Raw genomic sequence first — 17,216 nt, 5'->3', positions numbered from 1 at the left:
TAAGCTGAGTAAGGATGCGGGGGAGTGTTTTCTGTGTGTGCTGGGTATTCTTAGAAAGTGAAAACGGCAGAATAATATGTACGCGATGATCCCATTCTGTAAAAACAAAAACATAGGTAAACTATGTTCTGGAAAAATAGGTATGTCACTGTAAACAACAACTGCTTTTATGGATAATTCAGAGAACTTTTATTTATAGAATTTAGCATATGAACTTGGACTTTCTTTTAGCAATTGAAACTTTTGTAAATGTGTATTTTTCAGAGAGAGAGAGAGAGAGAGACAGAGAGAGAGAGAGAGAGACGGAGCACAAGGTGGGAGGGGCAGAGAGAGAGGGAGACAGAATCTGAAGCAGGCTGCAGGCTCAGAGCCGTCAGCACAGGGCCTACCTTGGGGCTTGAACCCATGAACAGTGAGATCATGACCTGAGCTAAAGTTGGAGGCTTAACCAAGCCACCCGGGCGCTCGTAAACTTGGACTTTCTTAATGCGCATTTGAATAAAAAGACAAGTAATTAAAAAATATATACGAAAGAATCAACAAAGACACACCAGAGACCAATGACCCGCATAGGGCTGCTGGGCGGTGAGAGTCACACAGGCTGGAAGATGGACAAGTTCAAGGCAACCTCTAAATGGCCAAAACACAAGCCCTTGAAATGTTTATGGTACCAAACGATTACAACTGAAATACATTCCTAAATGAATTGACTGCAATAAAACGTTTAGATAAAATAACAAAACTTCACAGAGATGATCACACTTCCATACTCATTCCACTCTCGTAACACATGGCGTCCCTTCTACTCATGGACAGTATTTTCATCTAAGGTGAATTACAAAGAATAAGAACTTGACATCTTTGTCAAAATACTAAAAATCTACAACTGTTAGGTGTTTTTCAAAAAACCACCAGCCTCCCTACCTGCTCCCCCACATCTCAGGACACCCCTCCACTCTCTTTCCGAGGCACCTGGCCTTCGGCTACCCTGAGTAAAATACACTCACCCTTTTCTTCAAGCGCTCCCGCTCCTTCAGTGTGAGGGTGTCGGCCTTGGCAATGACAGGCACGATGTTCACCTTGTTGTGTATCGCCTTCATAAATGCAACATCTAAGGGCTTCAGTCTGCGAGGAGTGAGACGGTGCCACGAATTTAGGGGAAGAGCAGGGAGATCACCCATTTTTGTTCTCTCAAAATTATCTCAATTCTTGTATTAAAACGTGCAATTGGGGGCAACGATCAGCCCACAGAGTAAAGACGAGACTCTAGCACACTTGGCTTCTGCGGCCAGTGGCCCACATACCCGTGGCCGAAAGGGGAGATGAAGTAAAAGCAGCAGTGCACCCTGTTGTCAACGATGTGCCGCCTGTTCAAGCCGCTCTCGTCATGCAGGTACCGTTCGAACTGCTCATCAATGTAGGCGATGATGGTCTTAAAACTGTGAGAAACACAAACACTGACCATCGGATTCCAAAGGCAGGCAGTCCCAAACTTCAAAGACGCAGGCTTTTTCTGTCCCCTGCCTCCACACCAAATACAATTTGACAATCACTTATAAGATGGGGACGGAAAACTCACTCCTACGTTTGGCAAGATGGATGTTTTTGGAAAGTGTGCCAAGCGTAATCTCCCCCAACCACAGGGGGCTTAAAGGCCCAAAGGGAATAAGTAAAAGCACCCGAGGTGGGTGCCTGGGTGGCTCAGTTAAGCATCCGGTTGTTTTTTTTTTAATGTTTATTTTGAGAGAGAGAGAAAGCACACATGCACACCCCAATGGGAGGTGGGGAGTGGCAAAGAGAGGAGAGAGAGAATCCCAAGCAGGCTCCATTGGGAGTCTGGCCCGAGCCGAAATCAAGAACTGGACATCTAACAGACTGAACTACCTAGGCACCCCAAGAGTCCAACTCCTGACCTTGGCTCAGGTCATGACCTCACAGTTCATGAGACTGAACCCCGTGTCGGGCTCTGTGCTGACATCGAGGAGCCTGCTTGGGATTCTCGCTCTCCCTTTCTCTCTGCCCCTCCCCTACCGGCGTGCATGTATGCGCACCCTCTCAATAAACATTTAAAACAAACACACAAAGTGAATGAAAGCACCTGAGGTGACTGAGTGGACAGAGGGCCGCCAGCTCTCGCGAGGACTGTAACTGTGCAGAGGGCAGAGGGGCAGCAGCAGAACACACGGTGGGGACAGGCGTGTGAAAGTGTGAACCAAAGAGCAGGGAGAGAAGGGAGCGACTCCCAAAGAAAGGAGACGGGAGACCCTTCCCCTTCCTTCCCTTCCCTCATCAGACGCTGGCAAGTTGATGCTGTCCATTGATGACGTAAGAAATTGCAGTTTCTACCACGAACGTGGTGCTCTCTGCGCAGCGCAGGGACAGACTGCTCTTCTGCTTGTAGCTTTCCTTAGTTTTGCTCATGATGTCAAGGACCGAGTCGCTAAGGGAAAGGGCTAGACCACAGTCTTCCCCACTGGCCAGGGTTGATTCAGATCAAGGAGTTTCGTTTACACTAGCATTAGATGGATGGTTGGCTCTTCCAGAAAAAATACTCCTTCTCTCTGAAATTCCTCCCTTCAAATGTTATAATCGGCACACTTGTAAACTGTTTCACTGTATTATTATACACAGCTACCTCAAGCCTAGTCATCACTCATTAACGCTATGAAACCTGAATACGTTAGAGTAACCATAGCACCTCCAGGACCCCGTGTCCCCGAGGAGCGTACCAATCCCTGCAGTTGATGGCGTCCCCGTAGCCGGGTGTGTCCACCACTGTCAGGCGCAGCTTGACCCCTCGCTCTTCAATCTCCACGGTCGAAGCCTCGATCTGGACAGTTCTTTCAATTTTCTCTAAAAAAAGAAACAAACTTAATGAGAGGATGTATCTAAAAACCGACCCAGTTCACAACAGGAGAAACGACCTGTTACCTTCTTATTAAGATACAAACGAACCTCACTACCTTTCCTAGAGGAAGGTTTTCCGAGCTAACACAAGAACTGTGTAAAAATAACCCCCAAGTTGGCGAGGGAGACCTGGAAGCGAAGATGAAACGGCAGCTCGGAAAAGTTAAAATGCCAACACTGAAAATTATGACCTTTGCTCACACAGCAGGCGCAGGCAGATGCCTACACCTGTGGCAGTCAGCCACTTACAGAACTCTCACATGAGGAAACACCGTCCCCTGGCCCTCCCGTCAAACACAGAATACAGGGAGAAACTATTCCTTCTACTTTACCATAAAGGAAAACAAACTCGGAGACGATGGACCCGTGGACAAATGCCGAGTCTACAACCAAGACTCAAGGGCTGCAGGTCAGCACCTTTCCCGACCGAAAGAACGCTTGTCCTTGTGTTTCAAGCTGAGGCAAAAACACCAATTATGTGCTCTCAGCAGCTCTCGTGTAGCACGACACTTAACAGTCCTGCGGGGGCTTCTGTACCTGCGGCTCCAGGTATGATTCTTTCTGGGTAGAGATCGGTCAGGAACAGGCTGTTTATGAGAGTCGATTTTCCTAGACCCGATTCACCTTTAGATGAGAATGAAAACATTGTCATGACTTGACCTGTAAGACACGGTTCATCTCCTGAGTTTACGTGCAGGCTGGCACTAGGTTAAGCCCTCACAAACCCCATTCTCTGCACTCCATGCGACCACTACCAATCTGGTACGACTCTCCCCACTTCATTGATGGGGAAACGGGTGCTCGAAGGTTACTAAGTAGTGTTTGCTCAGAGAGCTGTCCAGAGCAGGGCCTTGATTGGAATCAAGGTCTCTGAGTCTCCAGAATTCCCACATGGTGAGATCAGAAACATACCCTTAGTTCTTCACAAATGTATACGACGGACTTTTAGAGGTGGGTCTTTATTTTTTGATAAATAGAATGCAAAGGTTTTCAGTAATGAGTTTTGGTAATTATTAAAGTTCCCAATTTTCAGGAAACTGATCTACCAATGTCAAGTGCACTATGGCTCGCCAAGCTGTGGGAACCTGAACCAGAACACACGCCCAAGGCTGTGTCGCAGTCTGCATTTCTTCCTCCTGTCGCCAAGGCAGGGGTAGGCCACCTCCTCCCTTTCCTGCTTTACATACATTCCGTGCCCCAACACTGGCCCGGCAGCTGCCTCAGGTCAGACAGCCCGCCCACGCAACATTGTTGAGTGTGACATGACCAATTAAGAGAAACACATACTCATTCGAATATATAATGAGTTAATAATGCTCTTCAACTACCGTAATACCTGAATTCTGAACACTCTTGAGTTAAGTAACGTTTGTATTCTGGGCACCTGCAACTTAACTTCAAGGATGCAAAACACCACAAATGAAATATCTTTTAGAAATGTTTACTATTTTTTTGAGAGAAAGAGAGTGCGAGCAGGGAAGGGTCATTCATAGAGAGAGGGAGAGAGAATCCCAAACAGGCTCTGTGCTATTTGCACAGAGCTCAACACGGGGCTCGATCTGATCATCCGTGAGATCACGACCTGAACCGAAATCGAGTCAGAGCTTAATCTACTGAGCTACCCAGGCGTTCCCCACCCCCCCCACAAAATGAAATATTACATCTTAAGGAAGCATGCACAGATGCCATCATTTCACTGTAGCTGTTATCAGCTAAGGCTACATTCCGCGTGGAGAAGTGCTTCCGAACTCGGTGCCTGACTATCTCCTGGGCATCTTGGTCTGAACCTCCCTCTAAGTCCTGCGCAGCACGTGGAAGGAGCACACATCTGTTTTGAAAATTATTTCCGGTAAAATGAAGTACAAGAGTAAATTTGAAATGAGTAGACATATAAAATCAGGACTGCGCTTTAATTGGATGGCGATTTTCATACGTGGAAAGGACCACCAAGAGGACAAAACCAGAATTACACGCTGAACATGTCCAAATAAAAGAGCATAAAAATATGCCACCAAATTATCCTTTTAACAAACTGCCCAGCAGTTTACGTCTTTATCACAAAACGAAGAGGTCTTGCTAGTAAGTGACTGCTCAGTCTTTTTGTGTGCCTGGCACAGCTCCATGTGCTGGACAGCTAAATTCCTGCTCCCGTGCAGACTGGCAGTCCAGTGGGGGAGACGACAAACGAGCAAGGTTACTTTGCCACCAGTGAAGTGGTGACAGCTGTGGGTAATGAAGCTGAAAGGGAATGGGGCTCAGAAGACATCTCAGCAGAGGTGTTTGAGTAGAGACACCTTCTTTAAAAGAAAAAAAAAAAAGCAGTTGCAACATTCCAATGTCTGATTCTGAATTACAAATCTTCACTTTAAGGGTGGAAGCATGTTCCCTTGGAATGGCTTTCAGGCAGCACCTACAAGTAATTAACTCATAAACTCAGAACATGATGCTGCTGTTGGGCCGAATCTCTGGGAGTGGCTAGCTTTGTGATTTCTCGTTCACCAGTATCTCTGTCCCAGGGGCGTTTCTCAGGCGCCTATACATGGGAGACACAAGAGCTCAAGAGGCCCTGGAATGCGTATCTCACAGCATAAAATGCACGGGGCTGAGCAACCCTATGTAGTTGTCCTGCACCAGTGACGACAGCAGAAGCTGACTGGGATGGGAGGTACTCGGGGTTTACAAAACGGCTTACGTTCTCACCAATCGAGATACACAGCACCAGGCACAAGGGGGCGCCACCACACGAAGAATATGCACAGGAGGAAAGGGAGCTTGGGTTTACAGCATCCTGAAATCCCATCAGGCTCAGGGTCCCAGAGATCCCAGAAGCTTCCAATTAAAACCTAGGCGAACCCTCCCATCCCCCCACAAAACTTAGGCCAAGCCAGGAATGCTAGGAAACAAAAAAGCTCCTAACCTGGGTGGAGGGTGTCCTCCTCACATTTACTTTTCAATTTTAACCAACACAAGAAAGCGCTTGCTTTCTCAAACACCCTGCAGCCAGGGCCACCTGGGAGGGCCGCGAAGGGCAGCACTCTAAGTGATCCCTTTTTTGCCCAGAGCCAAGCCATTTCACGGGGTAAGGATGCGCAAGCAGGCCCGGCTCAGAGTGGCCAAGGTCCCAGATGCATGTGCCCTCATGAACGAGTCCACCAGGACACAAGTGTGCATTTTCAGGACGCGTGAACCTACAAGGATTCGTTCTCTTAGCTTAGTTCTGAAGTCTTCGGAAGTGTTCATTCTGTAACCCTCTTGTGAATTTGGTCACACTATCCATTCTCCGGACTTTCTACCAGGTAATATATATATTTGACAATAGGCTTTCTATTTTTAATTTTGCTTTTCTTGTGAACAGACCCACCACCCCCAATACTCGTGGGGAGGCTGGAAACTTGATATGAACTATCACCAACTATCACCATTTGGCCAGACTTCAGCAGCACAGGCACCACGTTCCCTCACGAGCAACTTGCCACTGGGCTTTGATCTGTGATGTCTTTAAAGAACTTACTTGTGATTTTTAAGTTTCTTCCAGATTGCTGCCCAAACATTTGTAGTTTTTCACTTGCATATATGATCTTTTTATGAAATCTTATTCCCTTAGATGTTATCTGCAATTCTGAAAACACCTTTTTCAATAGCGTCTGACTTAGAAGGTGGGTGCACTGGCCTTTTCCTGATACAGGTTCTCCCTCTACCCGAAAGTAGACTGTTCCTAAGCCCAAATGGTAGAAAGCAAAAAAGCATTATACCACTCACTTAGATGGAAACATTTTTTGACGCTCCTAGCTTAAAAAAAAAAAAAAAAATCACCTCTCAGCCTTTCTGATACCTTAGAACACATCATAACAGGTGCACAAAATCAGTCGAGATAAAGTCCAGATGCTCTCAGACAGCTCTGGCAGCTGGACACGGAAACGCTTCGCGAGGAGGCTCTGCGGGCGTGCTGCCTCTGCAACGGCTTGCTGCAAAACCGATGCCGAGCTCTTGCTGGTCTCTTATTATTGAAAACAGGCACTACTACAGGCCTTTCATAAAAGTGGCACGCCAGGAACTTTCAGAAAGCAGGGGATACCTGTGTATCATTTTTCTTGTGCTTCTAACAGGTACAATTTAAAAGTTGAGGGTTCTCGTGGTTAAGTTTCTAGGTGTTATTCACTACCCGTCTCACCTTTAATTCCCTTACTACTTGCTTTATTTGAAACCCACTTTACTGAGGTGTAACTCACATACACCTCAGTTCAACAGTTAAGTGCACTCATTTGAACTGTACTGACGGATTAGTCTGACCAAGTACACACTCAGATAAATAAACTCAAGATAGAAAGGATCTCCATACCATGAGAGCTCCTTTGCCTAAGTCAGAGTCAGCTCTACCCCTCTCGTGTCATTATATGCATACACCAGTCTGCTTTCTGTCTCTACAGACTGGTTTTGATTATTCTAGAACTTCACAAACATGGGATCATACAACATGCCTTCTTTTATCTGGCTATTTTGGCTCAGCACAATTAGCTCTGGAGGTTCATCCACGTCACGTCATCCATCAGCAGTCCGTTTCCTTTTCTCATGTGGACACATCATGACATGTTGATCACCCTCTTGCTGGGTACACCTGTGTCACATCCAGTTTGGGCCACTGCAGGGAGAGCAGCTGTGAACATCCAGGCGCAGGCTCTGTGGTCATGCTATCATTTCTCCTGTGTATCTGCCTAAGAGCGGACGGTCTCGTTACACAGGGAGTAACAGCTAAGAAAGCACTGAACTGTTTCCAAAGTGGTTATCACTTTACACTGTCACTAGCCACTAGGAGAGGTGCGTCTGTCCACATTCTCGCCAACACTTGGACTACCGGACTTTTTGCAAATTTCAGCCATTCCAGTGAGCGTGTGGTGGGATCCCGTGGGTCCTGGCCATTCAGGATCTCCTATGAAATGTCTGTCCCAATCTCGTGGCCCTTTCTGTAACTGGGTAGCCTATCTTCTTTCTGAGCTGTTCGGGTTTATGTTCCGGATAGGAGTCCTACGTTGCACGTGGTGCTGTGAACGCTTTCTCAAGTTTATGACCTTCTCTTGTTTTCTGAAGAGAATTTTTAACGAAGTGCAACTTTTCATTTATTTTGTGATTAGTGTTATTCACGTCCGAAGCAATCTGCTTACTCCAAGTCATGAAAATTTTCTTGCCCGTTTTCTTCTAGACTTCTTACAGCTTTACAGTTAAGCCAACAACCCACTTGGAGTTAAGTGTGTTGTACGGTGTGAAGGAAGGTTCACGTTCACTGCCCACCACACGACCGTGCACTTGGTACAACGCTGTTTGTAAATGGCTAACCTCTCCCCCTTTGTGTCACCTTGGCACCCTTGTCATGAATCAGTTGATCATGTGTACACGGGTCTTTGGGCTGGTATTTTCAGTTGATCTGGAGTTCCACCCTCACCACGCTGTCATGGTTCCTATTGGGAAGGCTTGAAATCAGATAGTATAGGCCCTCTAAATGGTTCTGTCTGTTCTAGGCCCTCTGCACTTACATTCACACTTTAGAACCAGATTGTTCATTTCTATTTTAAAAAGCCTGGTGTGACTCTGGCAATGTGCTGACTCGATGGGTCACTCTAGGGGCAGAGTCACGGGCACGGTGTGCACGGTCACACCCAGAGCACTGGCAGGTCTCACAGCTTGTCTTTCTCTCAGCAGTGCTGCCACGGTGTCAGTGAAGGTCCTGCACCCATTCCGCTAAGTTAGCCTAAGCATGGTGCATTTCTTATATTACTATGCATGGTACTGTCTTTTAAAATGTTTCTTGTTGGGGTGCCTGGGTGGCTCAGTTGGTTAAGCGTCCGACTTCAGCTCAGGTCATGATCTCACGGTTCGTGGGTTTGAGCCCCGTGTCGGGCTCTGTGCTGACAGCTCAGAGCCTGGAGCCTGCTTCCGATTCTGTGTCTCCCTCTCTCTCTGCCCCTCCCCCGCTCATGCTCTGTCTCCCTCTGTCTCAAAAATAAACAAACATACATTAAAGTTTTTTGTTACCATTGTTTTTGACAGTCTTTTCAAGTTCATTTTAAAATTATTTGTTGGTGGAGGCACCTGGGTGGCTCAGTCAGTTAAGCGTCCAAATTCAGCTCAGGCCATGATCTCGTGGTTCACGAGTTTGAGTCCTGTGTCGGGCTCTGTGCTGACAGCTCAGAGCCTAGAGCCTGCTTTGGATTCTGTACTCTATCTCTCTCAAAAATAAATAAAACATTAAAAAAAGAACCTGCAACTTGATAAAATTTACTTATTAAACATAGTAGTTTTAGGATTCCTTATAATTTTTAACATACACAAATCATTTCACTTGCAATTAAGAATGTTTTAGAAAACTTCCTTGTTTTTTTTAGTTTACAAAGTTTTAAAATCTTCAATGAGTTTGAATTGTTGCGACTGCATGTTTTAGATGACAGCATAAATTTCCGCTTTAGAACCACACAGATTAATTTTCTAATGTTAAATCATGCACTCCCAAGGGGTGGCGCCCGGGTGGCTCAGTTGGTTAAGAGTCACTTGATTTTGGCCTCTTGATTTTGCCTCAGGTAGTGATCTCAAGGTCGTGGAGATTCTCTCACTCTTTCCCTCTGCTTCTTCCCCTGCTCCCCCATGCTCTCTTGACAAATAAACAAATAAAAACACAAAAGCCCCTCCCCCCAAAATCCATGTGCTCCCGAGGTAAACCCCATTCATTAGGATGTATAGACAGCTTTGCCATTAACAGATGCCTTGAAGGTGAGAATGTGTTCCAACACAATTGATATACTTGGGAACAACTTCAACATAATACAAGCATTGTATCTGCTCGTGTGATTTCACTGGTGACAAACTAGGTGAACGTCAAAAACTGTATCCAGTAGAATCAAGCCATGAAAGAACATTTTCAATAATGTGCACCCCTCAGCACCAGTGACCTCTGTTCAACAGTTATCGTGGACCATCCCCACTCACCTCTCCTGACACAGCTTCCCATCCACCATTTCCCGACACCCACTTTGACAAACTTCAGAGACTGGTCAAGCTATAGTGCCCATATTCAGTATAGTATGATTATTTTAACCAGTTAACAAGTGTAAAACCATTTAACATGTAAAAACCATTTTTATTATGTTCCTCACTTCTTCCTAATAGGTCCCTGAGGCAACTTTTGTGCCTGTATTTTCTCCAGAAGCTTATGGCTTCAAGTGTATTACTGCAGAGCATAGTGATATTTTTTTAATGTTTTTATTTATTTTTGAAGGAGAGAGACAGAGCATGAGTGGGGAGAGGAGCAGACAGAGAGGGAGACACAGAGACCTAAGCAGGCTCCAGGCTCTGAGCTGTCAGCACAGAGCCCGAGGCGGAGCTCGAACCCACGAACTGTGAGATCGTGACCTGAGCCAAAGCTGGATGCTCAACCGGCTGAGCCACCCAGGTGCCCCACAGCATGGTGATTTTTAAGGAACACGTGTATACTGCATTATAGTAGAACTTAATGTATTAAGCATTTTTATGTATTGCTGGACTTGCTAAAATTTTATTGAGATGTCTGTGTCTACGCTCATGAATTGTCTATACTTTCTCATCATTGACTACAGGGTAATGTTGGCCTAATAAAATATTCTCACAAGAGTATCTATGGTGAATCCTCCACGTGCACTTGAAAAGAATGTATACCGTGGGGTTTCTCAGCACAGTGCTCTCGACATCAGTTGGATCAACCTTCAGATTTCTCTCTCTTGCAGATTCTGCATCGTGCATTACGAAGCTCCGTCATTAGGTGCACATACATTTATTTTTTTAAATTTGTTTTTTAACATTTATTCATTTTTGAGAGTAAGAGAGACAGAGCATGAGTGGGGGAGGGGCAGAGAGAGAGGGAGACACAGAATCCAAAGCAGGCTCCAGGCTTCGAGCTGTCAGCACAGAGCCTGACACGGGGCTTGAACCCACGGACCACGAGATCATGACCCGAGCCGAAGTCAGACGCTCAACCGACTGAGCCACCCAGGCGCCCCTAGGTGCACATACGTTTAAAATGATGTTGTTTTGAACTCATCCTTGCATCATTAGGATACATACTTCTTTATCTCTGGGAATATCCAGGTAGTAGACACAAAGTCTACTCTGTCTCGTATCAATACAGCTGCTTTGGGTTTCTTATGGTTGGGCTTTGCATGATGATTTTCCATTCTGGTCCTTCAGGCTCATACTCTCTCCCTCTGACTTCCTGTCCCAGTCACGGCTATGCCCCTTCTGCTAGGGTGTTGCCCTCTCTCCATTTGTCTCATCTCTTGTTTCTTTGCTGCTTTCTGGATTGAACAGGGTTCTCTATTCTATTTTAGCAAAACTATTGGCTTTGAGTCAAACCCTTGTTTGACTTTCCTAGTGGCTGCTCTGGAGTTGATAACACGCACCACTAACGCAGCAGCCCTCCCTTATGTAACATCAGCTCAGCACCCTCCCGTCCTGTGCTGCCCTCATTCATCTTACTCCATGTTAAACACTGTTAACTTGGCTTTAAAACTATGTTCGACAGAAATGAAAAACCAAGAAAAGTGTTTTACATTTACCAACACACTTGCCATTTCCAGTGCTCTACCTTTTCCGTCAACCTGAAGAACCCGGTTTAATCTTTCTTTTGGTGTAGATCTGACAGTGACAAATTCTCAGCTTTTACTTAAAAATGTTTATATTTCATCTTTCTCTAAATCTCCATTTTTCGAGGTAATTTTTGATTCAGAATTCTAAGCTGATGGTTTTATTCTTTCAGTACTTTGAACTATCACTGCATACGGCTCATATCTGATAAGTCAGTGGTCCTTTCCACCTTTGACCTTCTGCATGTAATGTGCTTGTTCCCCGCCCCCCACCTGCTTATAAGATTTTCCTTCTTATCAGTGCTTTCACCAACTGTTTATTGTGTGCCCTGGTGTGCTTTTCTTATTTATTCTACTTGGTGTCTGGATGCTTTCTATTGCCCTTTCTCTTCGGCAGTATATAATTTGCTGTTAGCTCTGTCAGAAAAAAATTTAATCTCTAAAAGTTCCATGTAAGTTCTTTTGGTTATCTTCTATTTCCTTCTTATGTTGATGTTCTCCTTTAGGTAGCAGGAGTACATTTAAAATAGTAAAAGGTCTTGTTCGCTAATTCTATCATCTCTATCATTGCTGGATCTGTTTCTATTACCTGATTTTTCTCTTGGTTACGTGCCACACTGTTTTGCTTCTTTGCATTTACAACTTTTTACTGGAGATGGCAAGTGTAAATATTACACTGTACACTGGATTTTGATTTCCATCTTTTTTTTAAAAAAAAAAATTTTTTTTTTTAACGTTTATTTATTTTTGAGACAGAGAGAGACACAGCATGAATGGGGGAGGGGCAGAGAGAGAGGGAAACAGAATCGGAAGCAGGCTCCAGGCTCTGAGCCATCAGCCCAGAGCCCGACGCGGGGCTCGAACTCGCGGACTGCGAGATCGTGACCTGGCTGAAGTCGGAAGCCTAACCGACTGCGCCACCCAGGCGCCCCTTGATTTCCATCTTTAATGAATGATGGGTTTTGTCCTGACAAGCAGCTAATTTTTCACCCAGCTTGATCCTTCAAAGCCTGTTTATAACTTCGTTAGGGAAGGTCTCGGACAGCTTACACACAGCAACTGGTGGCCCTCAGCTCCTTGCCTTGTGAGACTTCTCTATAAGGCTGCTGAAGGGTCCTCCCAACATGGTGGATGGCATCCCCCAGAGTGATTCAAAAAAAGATAGGGGGCAAGCTGCAATGTCTTTTATGACCCAGTCTTAAAGTCACACACCTTCATTGCTGCCATGTTCTACTGGCTACACGGGTAAGTCCTACTCAATGTAGGAAGGGGCTAGAAAGTATCACAAATTCCAGGAGGCAAGGATCACTGGGGCCATTCTGGAGGCTCACTGGCATAATGAGTGAATACTTCCACCACATACAAATAAGGAAACGACAGAAATATTAAGATTTTACTCTTCAGAAAAATTTCCTAAAGAATCTTTTTCAAATTCCCCAGTTATTTGATCCTGACAATAAAGGAATATTCCCTTTGACTTTATAGGTCACACAGTTATACCCTAAAGGTTGAGAAGAGGAAACACCTGCATATTTAATAAGCTCAAAGGTGTAAGGTGTAAAGGTTAATTTCTTACCGACCACCATTAGTGTGAACTCAAAACCTTTTTTCACTGATTTTCGGTGAACTTGATTGGGAAGGTTTGCAAATCCAACGTAGCCAGGAGTTTCTGGATTTATAAACTGAGTTGGTTGTTGCTAAAATAAGATTTTACAAAAAACAAAACAAAACAAAAAACAAAAAAACACCTTATTAGTTGCTTTTAAGATATAATCAAACCCGTGATAAACATAGGTATCATTAGTTCCCACAAATTAAAAAAAATACACAAACAAATCCACATTTTTGTAAAAAAATCACCTGTATCAGAAAACTGATTGTATTCACTTAACACTTTTAAAAAGATAAACCGATCTACTATTATTACATGCAGGAAAATCAAACTTACAAAGTAATGCCACAACTGAAAGTGGTTTCACAGAACAAACTTAGCAGAAGAATAGTTTCTAAAAGCCAATCCTTCTAGGTATCAGGTGTGATGCATTTGTGAACAGTGTTCAGGAACAAGCCGTATCTCCTGTTTGTTCCCAGCTCTATGCAACAGTGCCATCAAGGGTGAGGCAGGCCATTTAGGGGTGGGATGTGAGCATCGGGCTTCAAAGATCAAAGAGAAGACTAGGAATGAAAAATGAATCACAGCTGAGGACAACGAAGCATCAATATTCCTGGACAGGTGGAATAAACCAGAGATGCCATAAAGTATATCAAAGCTATAGAATCTAGGCATAGCATACTAAAAATGTGAGGAAATCAAAAAAGGATACACCAACTGCTTTATCAATTTTGACAGCCAAGACATAAGATAGTATTTTTCCTTTAGGATTTTGGAAACGTATATTCATATGCACACGTGCGCAGATGTAAAAATATTCATAAAATGTTACTAGTGGTTATTTCTAGGTGATGAAATTATGGTTAATTTTTATTTGTTTTTTTGCTCATCAGTGTTCCCGACTCATACTTGCATAAAAAGTAAAAATTAGTAAGGTAATTATGCATCAGTAATGAACACTGAAACATTCAAAAATAAAAGGCAAAGGAAAGTAATAATCTTGCAATTTTAACCACAAGTTCTGCTTTTCTCAGCATGTCTTTCAAAACTAATTTACTTCAGGGCTCTGGGCTAATCTGCAAGAGCTGATATAAGCCAATTTATCAAGTCTAAGAACGCTGTAAGTTTCATGATGAAATATGATTAGAATTTTAAATTATTATTTGATTGGTGTGCTGAAAATGATGTAAAAGAGGCTAAATGGATTGTTACTGATGTACTGTGAAACAAATTGGAAATCTAAAAAAATAAAGTTCAAAGTTTTTAGAATGTCAATTAAATTACACACTGCCTCAACAAATCAAATATATCAGTCATATTAAAAATGAGTCACATGGGGGTGCCTGGGTGGCTCGGTTGGTTAAGCATCTGACTTTGGTTCAGGTTATGATCTCATGGCTTGTGAGTTTGAGCCCTGCGAGGGGCTGTGTGCTGACAGCTCTCTCTCTAACCCTCCCCAGCTAGTGTGCATGCGTTCTCCCCCCCCCCAAAAAATAAAAAAATAAAAAAATAATAAAATTTAAAAAAAATTAAAAAGTGTGATCTCTTACCTTAGACATCTTCAGTGAAGTTTTCTCAATCTGTTAAGAAAAAACCCACATATACATATATGCATGTACACACACACACTTTAGTATGAATTGACATGTACACAGACTTAACACCTAAAGCATCAACAGTTCCTGTTTTACTTGTTAATTGCATCAAATTACAGAAATGAGAAAATTATCATCTCATTAAAAATTAGATATAAAAAATTAGGTCAATTAAGTCAACCACATACATGTATGTACACATATAGACGTTCCGTATTTCCAACAAAGTCTAAACGTTTTTCTAGTACTGATTATATGCTAAGCACCAGGGACACAACAAGAGAAAAAGACAAAATCTCATGACCTCTGGAATTCTATAATTTCCTTTCCCTCTTCGAAACCTTTCAACAAGGAAAGCGTACTTCTAGAGCGATGTCTGCTGCTGGGAGGTTCTCTGAGCTCTTGACAACTAGTTTTAGACAATGGGGCACTCAGAGCAACATTTATAATTAAAGGAAAAAGGACTGAAGGCATTGGAGTGTTTGAAGAACACAATAGTTTTAGAGATAGTTGGAATTTAATACGAATTTTAGAAGACTTGAAATTTGGGGGAACATGGAGTCTGTCGGCTAACAGTCTTTGGTAACAAGGTCAAAAGATATGAATGAGGTCAGATTTGATTCCCTCCGGAGCTTAGAAACTTATGCCCTTCGTGTTCTTGCTTCCCCATCCCCCAAACCTTAACATTCCTGAAAACTGCACACTGTTTCCCTTCTGAATGGAAATGTTCCCAACCACCTCTGAAGACGTGAGGCTCCTGCACCCCCATGCACAGTTTGGTTAACAAAGGCCAACAGCAGTAGGATTTGTATTATTTCACAGGAGGTAAGTTTACAGTCTTCGTTCTCGTTCTCAGTGGCCCATGGGAAGCCCTACCCTCATGTGTCCCACTGGAACAAGAAGGGAGGCAGAGGAGAGTTGAGAACTCACACGCAGTCTGTAAACCGCTTGTTGCTTCTATGGCTCAGAAGGGAGTATGAGGTAAGGCCTGGGCTAAAAGGGAAGGGCAGTGATTGAGGAGGAGTGGATAGCTCCAAGCCTGGGTGGTGGAATTAAAGTAAACTTAAAGGAAAGTAGGAATGTTAGGAAGAACAAAAGCAGGAAGTGAATTCTGAAGAAACTTCTGGCAAGGAAACGAACACAGTGCATCCTGGAAAAGCTTGGAGAACAGAGTCCCTGAGTGTGAGGACCCCAGGAGTAAGATGATAAGTGACCCCAACTCCCTGTCTCCGAGAAGAGCTCCACAGGCAAGCTGCAGGAAGAGGAAGGCAATAACGTGCACCAAAAAAATAGTAACGCTACGATAAAGATGCAAGTATACTACTTAAAACATGATTTTCAAACTCAGACTTTGGTAACTCAACTGAGCAAACGGTCACAGCTGCGATTCACCTTGGAAGATCAAATATTAGAAAACTTAATGCAAGGGCAAAAACACAGAGAAGGAAATCATGATTTAAAAGATAGTCTTGGAGAAACAATCTAGGCAATCTACCTTGTTTTTATTTTAACTTTTTTTTTTTTTAAAGCTTATTTATGTATCTTGAGAGAGACAGAAAGCGTGAGCAGGGGAGGGACAGAGAGAAAGAGGGAGAGAATCCCAAGCAGGCTCCCCTATGTCACTGCAGAGCCTGATGTGGGGCCTGAACCCGTGAACCGTGACATCATGACCTGAGCCGAAGTGGGATGCTTAACTGACTGAGCCACCCACGTGCCCCGTTGGCAATCAGTAAGAGTTCTTGTCAGTAAAAAAGGAATAGAGGGAGAAAAAGAATAACAATAGAATATTTTCCTGAGAAGAACAAAGAGCAGGGCCCATACATTAACAAACTATCTGGAATGAATTAAGGTGTCCTGAATGGAAAGGGACATCCTAGGAAAATTGTATTAATAATATAGAATTAGTATGAAACTACTTAAGAGTTGAGGGCAAGAGTGAGAACACAGAAGTAAAACATTCCAAAGGGGAGGTGAGGGGTCAGATGGAACACAGATGGTCCCAGCGGAAGAAGGAGCTTTAGTCTTTTTTTCAAATATAGAAATTAAGGGACTATAAAAGAAAAAGTAACCATTAAAGAAAAATTATAGTGGAACTTCCAAATTAAGAGAAAAATATGGAATAGCAACTTGATCAAGCTAGCAAAATTGTGGAAAAAGAAAAAGTAATAAAATCAATCATTAAGTGGAAGAACATTCTTAAAGTAGCAAAAATGCTGAAAACAAAGGGACAGGCTGAAACATACCAGCCTAGCCAAACACAGAGAGCAGGACAGACATTACTGGTATTAACCCCGGGTGAGATTTAAGATTAAAATGTAATCATGATCATAAAGGGATGGAGAAAATACAACATTCCTAAACTTGCACATGCAAATCATTACAACAGATAAACACACAAGGAAAGCCTAAGAAAAATACCAGGTGACTTGGTAAAAATAAAAGACAAGTGGGAGACTTTAATAGCGCCCCTCAGAACGGTACAGATTCAGTAAACATAGT

At 43.5% G+C, this 17,216-nt stretch overlaps 1 protein-coding gene across 7 annotated transcripts in view; it reads right to left on the bottom strand.

The window, feature by feature from the left end:
* The window catches only part of SEPTIN2 (septin 2), a 35,371-nt gene that overhangs the window by 11,809 nt on the left and 6,346 nt on the right, over nucleotides 1-17,216 (bottom strand). For 3 of the 7 annotated variants that reach the window (XM_019838995.2, XM_019838993.3, XM_019838994.2), the window contains exons 2-7: nucleotides 14,673-14,702; nucleotides 13,087-13,207; nucleotides 3,445-3,567; nucleotides 2,730-2,853; nucleotides 1,305-1,439; nucleotides 1,008-1,125 (exon numbers count right to left, since the gene is read on the bottom strand). In XM_019838995.2, coding sequence (XP_019694554.1) covers nucleotides 1,008-1,125; nucleotides 1,305-1,439; nucleotides 2,730-2,853; nucleotides 3,445-3,567; nucleotides 13,087-13,207; nucleotides 14,673-14,681 — 630 coding nt within the window. In that variant the 5' untranslated portion in view covers nucleotides 14,682-14,702. Of the gene's footprint in view, nucleotides 1-1,007; nucleotides 1,126-1,304; nucleotides 1,440-2,729; nucleotides 2,854-3,444; nucleotides 3,568-13,086; nucleotides 13,208-13,458; nucleotides 13,686-14,672; nucleotides 14,703-17,216 lie in introns of those variants that run through there. The other 4 variants (XM_045034739.1, XM_045034740.1, XM_045034741.1 and 1 more) reach the window with 4 other exon arrangements.

Source organism: Felis catus, chromosome C1, assembly GCF_018350175.1.
Source record: "Felis catus isolate Fca126 chromosome C1, F.catus_Fca126_mat1.0, whole genome shotgun sequence".
Taxonomy (NCBI): domain Eukaryota; kingdom Metazoa; phylum Chordata; class Mammalia; order Carnivora; family Felidae; genus Felis; species Felis catus.
The sequence above is the reverse complement of the archived record's forward strand: the minus strand, read 5'-3'. Positions and strand labels throughout refer to the sequence as shown.